We start from the raw sequence: 8580 nt of genomic DNA on the forward strand, positions 1-8580 counted from the left end.
ATACACTGCTGAGAAGGAAGAAGGCACAATGTCTTCCACCTCCCAGTTAGCCACCGGAGGCCCCAACTCCCAAGCGGAGGTGCCATGTGGTCATGCAATCAGTATATTTCTACCTCTCTGGGTGGTTTTATTTTGTGTCAAAAGCAGCATGTGATGCCCCTGTTGAGGCATGCAAAAAAAAAACATAAGAAAAGCTTGTGGTCTTTGCTTTTTCACTCTGTTTCTACTGTGCTTATACTGAAGAGCTCTGGGTTTTGTTGTTGTTGTTGTTTTGTGGGTTTTATGGTGGGGAGGGTTGTTCGTCTGTTTGTTTAGGACAGAGTCTCATTCTGTCACCAGAGCTAGAATGCTGTGGTATCATCATAGCTCACTGCAACATCCAACTCCAGGGCTCAAGTGATCATCTTCCGGCCTCAGCCTCCAGAGTAGCTAGGACTACAGGCACACACCACCATGGCTGGCCAGTTTGAATTTTGGGGTTTTTTTGTTTTGTTCTGTTCTGGTTTTTGTAGAGATGAGGGCTCGCTATGTTACTCAGGCCAATCTCAAACTCCTGGCCTCAAGTGATCCTCCCGCTTCGGCCTTCCAAAGTGCTGGGATTATAGGAGTGAGCCACTGTGCCTGGTTGAAGAGCTCTATTTTAAGAAGGAGAAAAAGGCACAGAAAACTTATGTTGTTATACATAGCACTAACATGTTGGGTTTTTATTCTCCAAAATGGAGAGCCAAATATATCATCAAGACGGTTTGAGGACATATCCAAAAAGAATATACCAAACTCTTCCTTGTAAACCGAATTAGAGCTAGAAGCCTTGATACCTGCCATCCCCTCTGCCCCTACCCACCCACCATGTGAGTACAAAGACTTCTCCCTCCACCACCTGCTCCACATTTGCAAAAATTGCAGAAGTGGATTTGGGAGCATTGTCTGGGAGGCAGCATCTCTGCCGCCCAGGAGCACACAACTAGAGAAAGGACTGCAGATATCTCATCTCTTTGCTATTCTTTAGGATTTTTTATCTCTTCTCTGAAAAGCCTGATGTGTAATAGCCTATTATTCCTCAAGAAGAGAATGGATATGAGCCTGTAGTGTTGGAAACCAAAAAAAAAGGGCCACCTCTCCTTCTCAGCTCTAGAACATGGGTAGTTGCAGCCTAAAGCACTGAGGGGCAGACTCACGGAACAGCAAATAGAAGTGAATTAAGCAGGGCGGGTGCGGTGGCTCATGCCTGTAATCCTAGCACTCTGGGAGGCCGAGGTGGGAGGATCATTTGAGGTCAGGAGTCCGAGACCAGCCTGAGCAAGAGCAAGACCCCGTCTCTACTAAAAATAGAAAGAAATTATCTGGACAACTAAAAATATATATAGAAAAAATTAGCTGGGCATGGTGGCACATGCCTGAGTCCCAGCTATTCAGGAGGCTGAGGCAGAAGGATTGCTTGAGCCCGGGAGTTTGAGGTTGCTGTGAGCTAGGCTGATGCCATGACACTCTAGCCCGGGCAACAGAGCGAGACTCTGTCTCAAAAAAAAAAAAAAAAGAATTATATAGCCCAAAATGTCGATAGTACTGAGATTGAAAACCATTCACTAGAGCATAACTAGATATGTATAATAGCTATGACAGTTTGACTTAGCAAATAGCAAAGCATCATTCTTTGACATGAAGGTTATGTTTATGCCTGAAACCATTCTTTTTTACTTCTGGGTGATCATTTTATACTAGACTTTCACGTTGTGAAAAACTAATTCAAGTGCCTCTTATTTTCTATTCTGTTACTGATCTTTCCTTCACTGGCTTCCAAATGCAACTGTCCCCAAAGTTTAGTTCTTGGTCCTCTTTTTCTATAGTTTCTCCCTCACTGAAGTATAATACATAGTGTCAGTTACACAAAGTCCTTGACTTACATAAACTGGGCATTCATACAATCCAGAATCTGCACTTTTATTTATTATACATTAAACCACCTGTCAGGCACGGAATGCAATTGTTAATGCATCACCTGGCTGACTGCCTGCTGCTGGGTCTGAGGAAGCTGAGTGCTCCCAACTGACCTGCGGGGGCACAGCCAAGCCCTGGACAAGGATCTCTCTGGCCTCCATCTGGAGGGACCACCGTCACAGCTCCCCACCCCCACACCCCTCAGAATTCTCTGACTTCCGAAGCCAGGGGCTGGGCACGTTGGCTCACACCTGTAATCCCAGTACTCTGGGAGGCCGAGGTGGGAGGATCGCTTGAGCTCAGGAGTTCGAGACCAGCCTGAGCAAGAGCGAGACCCCATCTCTACTAAAAAATAGAAAGAAATTAGCCAAACAACTAAAAACAGGAAAAAAAATTAGCCAGGCATGGTGGCGTGTGCTGATTTTCTCCTGACTTTCCATTAAAATGTGTGCCTTGATAACCACATAACTTTAATATGCCCAGTTCCTTAGTGCCTATTGTGAGCTAATTATTTTCAACTTCATTATCCAGTGTATTCCTTTTCCTTTGTGACCTCAACTAAGACAAAAACAAGTTCATGGGTGTATCACTCTTATCAATCAGGTTTCTTAGTTGCAAACCTATCGTAGCTATTTAAGCCAAAAATTAATTCATTATGGCATAGCAGTAAGCTTTAGTAGTATCTCCAGGAGGCCAGAGAGATAGAATGACAGGTTATGTAGCTAGAGAGGAGGCCACAGCACTACATGGACTGCCATTGCCACTAGGCACAGACACTACAGCTTGCACAGCTGTCCCCAGACACTGGACCTCTGCTAACAATACTCACGAAGACCAGATGTCTCCAGGGCAACCCTCACCAAGAAATGGACTTCATGTAGTTCCTATAGCTTCACATTACACACTTGCAAGTCAAAGTCTCAAGCTATTAGCAGAGCCCAGGTGACATGATTATGCCCTATCTGTAAGAAAGGCTACAAAATGATATTTTTTGGCTTTTTCCTTTAGGTGGTGGGACTCATCAAATATCAAATTCTTCAAACACGGAAAGGAAGTTCAAAAGCTGCTGAATAGTCAAAAAACAAAATCATGTTAACTATTAATAAACAGCTATAATGAATGAACACTACTGCCCTGAAAAAGCTAGTGCACCTTCTTAAATACTGACTGATAGACAAGGAATGCAAAGGGCTTCAGAAGGGACCAGAGCCCAAGTAGGCAATTGGTCATGCCAGAATATTGATGAGTTTTTATAAATAGACATTTATTTTGTGCTTGTTCTTCCCTCTGCCTGGAATATTCTTCTCCCTAGTCTCTAACCAACTAACACCACTTATGCATTGGTGGTATAGTGGTGAGCATAGCTGCCTTCCAACTAACACCCCTTAAAAAGTTTTTGCTAAGCACTCTATATAAAATAGTCATCCCTTGTTATTATCCCAGTTGTGCTTTATCCACCTACTTTAATTATTTTTCTTCATAACACTTTTTACCACCAACCATATTATACATTATTTGCTCTTTTGGCCCCACAGGAAAGTAAGCTCCATGAGAACAGGGATTTTATTGCTTTCATTGTTATATTCTCAACACCTAGAAGAATGGAGAGCATATAGCAGATGCTCAATAAATATTTGCAGAATAATTGAATGGATGGCTTAATTTGTTAATTGTAATTTTTCATCAGTCATTCTTCAGAAACCTAGACTATAACTTAGATATGCAAGATAACTCTAGAATGCATTAACATATTTTTTATTATAATTATCAAACTCAAGAAACTGAAAGGATACCTGGAATGCTTTTAGGTTATCAGGATGACTCTTCTGGGGTAAATGCATTTAAGTAATTTGACAGTCAGACAACCTTCCACTTTTAGATAAATATGTTTTCTATGCATGACTTGAAAATTTAGATATATGAAATATGATTTTTAATTCTCCAGTCTTCCTGCAACATAGGTTGACATTAAGAATTTCCTTTCCTTAAGTACATGATGATTATATTAACTAAGTCATTTTGATTAATATCAGTAGGGAAATACTTAACTTATTCATTAGTCTGGAAACCCATATTTAATTTACATTCATAAGCAGTTTCTTTGCTTAGCATGGAGTTGAAGGAGTCCATAGGTGGCCTGAAGAGTTTCCATGAATCTCCTGGAATTGTATGTAAAATTTGGTAAATATTAATACCTGCATGTGTATTTGGGGGAGAAGGTTACTACCATGTGCCCAAAGCAATCTGTGACCCTGAAAGTTTTAGACTATCCTGCATGTAAATAACCACATGTAGCAAAGCAGAAGGTAAAATGTTTAGAGCCAGCTGCCAGTAAGAAAGTTCCATTGTGCTTATAAATACCTAGTTCTTACTGGTCTTAGAAGTCTCAAAGGTTTTTGCACAGAATTAGAGTTAGCAGAATTATTTGGTGAGAGAAAACAAGAGCACTCAAGGAGAATCATACCATACAAATTTTCGTTCACAAAGGCTCTCTGAAGAAGAAATGTATGTTGATTGCTGTGGGCTTTGAATAATAAGTTATTTTATTTATTTGATGAGACTAGAAAAGGTTTGAAAACTTTTTTCGTACACTTAAAGTAACTTTCCAAAGCACTTAATAAAAGGTACTATCTTCAGGTTATTATTTGCAGATGATTACTCTAAGGCTCTCAGGATTTTACTTGTACTAGGGCCATACTGCAAATTTCAGGTCTTTCAGGTGACAACTGTTCAATAAAATAATATTCCAAGAGTTTAAATTTTGCTCCTGTATCATGCCATACTTGGAGGTGTTACAGAAAAGCAAATGATATGCAACTCTCCAGTAACTGATCTAGTAATGCATAAAATGAGGTACACCTTTAAAACATGTTTGGAAAGGAAACAGCTTATGTTGGAATCAGGCCAAAAAAAAGGACATGCATAGTTGTGAACCCATTCTGAGGTGGTCTTGTCATGTCTTAGAGATAGCACATTGTACTGAAGAATGCTGTACCGCAAAGTTTTGAGAACGTATCCTGCACTTGTCTCCTTAACTCTGCTTCCCCCGAGTCTGCCTTCTTCTCCCTCCATAGTAAAATGGCCTCAAGTCTAGTCCTCCCAGGAAGTCTTCCCTTGTGCTCATTTTGCTCCCTTCATTTCTATGCATAATCATACTGCCCTTGTGTTGTAATTTAACAGTTTCAAACATGCATGTGGTTTTTTCTGCTTGGATTGGAGACTCCTAGAGGGCAACAGCCACACTAAGGAAATAAAAATGTATAGATATTATCTCTTCTATTTAGAATGACTTTTATTTAAAGGTAGCATTACAATAACACAACTTTCCTGAATGTTTATCTGTTTCTGAAACTGGCATTTGTGATGGTAGAGACTTCAGGATTTAAGCATTATGTGCTAGGTCAACCCCTAGTACATATTTAATTGGAATAAAATTACACAGGACAAAGAGTGGGTATTTGCAATCAATCTGTAGCATATAATCAATATACCAGGGGCCATTAATTTCTGATTTTGGTTGCTTTGTAGAGAAAGGGAAAGAGAAAATACCTTAGAGGAAACTCTTTTCAGCTCAATCACCGCTTAGTTATTTTGATTTTCATAATCAATCTTCTTTCTTTTGTGGTACTCTGCCAGTGCATGTACTTACCACATTTTAGCCACTTTAGACCTAAGCCCCATCAAGTTATTTCTTAGATATTTACTTCTCTGTTTCTGGGGTTGATTTTATTTTGCAATATCAATAAATATAGCTTTAAAGCATATATAAATGAATTTCACCTTCTTGGATTCTTCTAGAACTAGAAACAATTTTTGCCAGCCTCTTCCTCCTAACATACTTCGTTTAAAGTATCTTCCCTTTAAGTGTTTTGATACATAGACTAGTTCTCACTTAGCCAGACCATGTTTATCTTCCTCTAGAATTAAACTGATGTGGCACCTAACAGCAAGCATGTGCTTGCAGAGAGCACTGGCTTGGCCTAAGATGTCGGGCTACAGTGACTGAGCAGCTCATGCTTGAAGGGGATGATGCTTTCACATTTACTTATCTCACTCAAGGGCTAGACATACTCAAATTATAGCACAATAAATAACAATAGTGTTGCTGGCTATGGGTGCAGACAAGAAGTAGACAGATTGCAAAGAAATCTGAAATGTGACAGGAAACTACTCTGAAAATCAAAGCATTATAAGAAAAGTGGAGTTCACAGTCCTGAAAAAGGCTGTTCCTATGATACTAGCCACAGGAATTTAAAAAATACACATTAAGCAGTCCATAGTGAAAGGAAAGTCATGAGAAGCAATATAGCCTAGCATAAATCAAGTCTATGCTCTTTTGAAACCATAATGATAATAACTCACATTTATTGAGCACCTCATTTGTGCCAGGCACTTTGTAGTATTGTTTTCTTTGATTCCCACAACAGTCCTATAGAGCACATAATGCTATAATCACCTTTATGGATAAGGAAGCTCCGTAATTTGCTCACAATCACATGCCTGGTAGGCGGCAGAGCCGAATATGCACCTGTATCCACCTGGCTCAAGAGTCTATGCTCCTAACCACCAAATTACAGATTAGCTATGTTTGCACTGTGGACATGTTTCTGTTTCTAATTGTTGAATCTTTTTTTATTACTCATGTTTTGATTCAGAGGGTCTGATCTGCAATGAATTTTGCCCAGTTTCCTTTTGAAGTGTTTGAATTGCACTGGTCCAGGATTTGTAAAAGCAGCAGCTCAGAGTCAAAGACAGAGCACTGAACTAGGAGTCTGGAAAACTGGGGTTTTGTCTCACCCGGCCAATAACCTGTGTGGTACTTAATATGGATTTATCAGCTCATCAGCTGAAACTATAAATAGTCCTATTTCAACATCCTCTGGCGAGTGATTGTTTGCATGCAGCAACCACTCCCTGACTGAGGAAGACCTGCTCCTTCTTCTAATTCATGCACATTACACAGCCACAATAAGGGGCCATGCTGACCATCCACAAAGAGGCCAGTGGCCCGGTGTGGACAAGAAGAAGTCAGATAGAGCCCTTATATCCTTGTCCGTTGCCCTCTACTTGGGTAGTTTTTAAACATTTAAGCATGTGAGTTCAAGACACCGTACTAGGTCCTGATAGTGATAAAATAAGTAAAAATGATGTGAGCACTTCCTTCAAGAAACTTCTAGACTAATATGAGAGCAAATAATACAAAAGAGTAAATCATGGGGCAGAAGAAGAAATGGAGGAGGCAGGCAGAGAGAGAAGGGAACAAGAGAGGCAGGGAGGAAAGGATGGAGGTGTGAGTATGAGCTGAATTTAAAACGACCACACTCTGGCTCTTTGGAACCCTGGTGCATACAGCTCTTCGTGAATAGGAGGCACCTGGCTCCCTCCACATTGATCAGGAGGAATAGGATTTCAGATGATGCTCTTGCCATTCTCTAGAAAATAAGGACTGGTCCTCTCTCCACCGAAAAAGAGAGATAGAGAGTATATTTTGAAACCACTGGCTTCAGAAGCAAAATGTACACCCTGATCACTGATTTTTTTCCATCAAATACTCCAGCTGACTCCTCCTTTACCCCTGTCAATCACAGGAGGGAATAAATTAACAAATCAGCCTTTCCACCTAAACTGGGCTTGGATTTCTTTGGAGAAAGAATACTACATCGTGGATGAAGATTCCATGTTCTTGGAAGTGACCCTCACACGCAGAGGATACCTTGGAGAAACATCCTTTATCAGTAAGTAACTTTGGATTGGTTGTTGGCGAAAAGTCATGGAAACATGAAATCTAGGCTTAAAAATAGTTACAAGAAAGATTGAAAGAGAATCAATAACTGGCTTGGGGGTGGTGCTCATGACATTCTCAAAAATGTGACATGACACACGAGAAAAAATTATGTATGAGATGGTGCTGTGGTTTTTGCTCCACGAGAGTTATGGGCTGAGATATATATCAATTTTTTATCCTCCCTCTGTTGCTTTCCTCTTTCTGGCAAGTTACATTCTTTTTCTCTTTTACAATTCAAAGGACTCCAGAAAAATTAAGATATTTCAGGCTGGGCGCGGTGGCTCACGCCTGTAATCCTAGCACTCTGGGAGGCCGAGGCAGGTGGATCGCTGGAGCTCAGGAGTTCGAGACCAGCCCAAGCAAGAGCGAGACCCCATCTCTACTAAAAATAGAAAGAAATTATCTGGCCAACTAAAAATATATACAGAAAAAATTAGCCAGGCATGGTGGCGCATGCCTGTAGTCCCAGCTACTCGGGAGGCTGAGGCAGTAGGATCGCTTAAGCCCAGGAGTTTGAGGTTGCTGTGAGCTAGGCTGACGCCACGGCACTCACTCTAGCCCGGGCAACAGAGCGAGACTCTGTCTCAAAAAAAAAAAAAAAAAAAAAGATATTTCATAGCCATTTCATAATCCCCAAGTCCATTACCTTCAAAGTTATTTGTAAGCATATATTAGTAGGCTTAGCTCTAGCTATTTCTCTTGAAAAATTATTTATGAGTACATGATGCCTTATTGTGTTTAGTTCTAGCTATTTATTTTGATTATGTATAATTGTTTTAACTCTTCAGTTGGGTTATAAATTCCTTGAGGACACACATAGTGTCAAATTTGTCTATGTTCTACAAGGACCTAGTACA

General features: G+C 40.4%; 1 protein-coding gene across 1 annotated transcript in view; it reads left to right on the forward strand.

Moving 5' to 3' along the window:
- Nucleotides 1-8580, forward strand: part of FREM3 (FRAS1 related extracellular matrix 3) — a 59852-nt gene that overhangs the window by 28918 nt on the left and 22354 nt on the right. The window contains exon 3 of the mRNA XM_045552201.1: nucleotides 7527-7673. Within this exon, the coding sequence (XP_045408157.1) occupies nucleotides 7527-7673 (147 nt within the window). The remainder of the gene's footprint in view (nucleotides 1-7526; nucleotides 7674-8580) is intronic.

Source organism: Lemur catta, chromosome 5, assembly GCF_020740605.2.
Source record: "Lemur catta isolate mLemCat1 chromosome 5, mLemCat1.pri, whole genome shotgun sequence".
Classification (NCBI taxonomy): Eukaryota; Metazoa; Chordata; class Mammalia; order Primates; family Lemuridae; genus Lemur; species Lemur catta.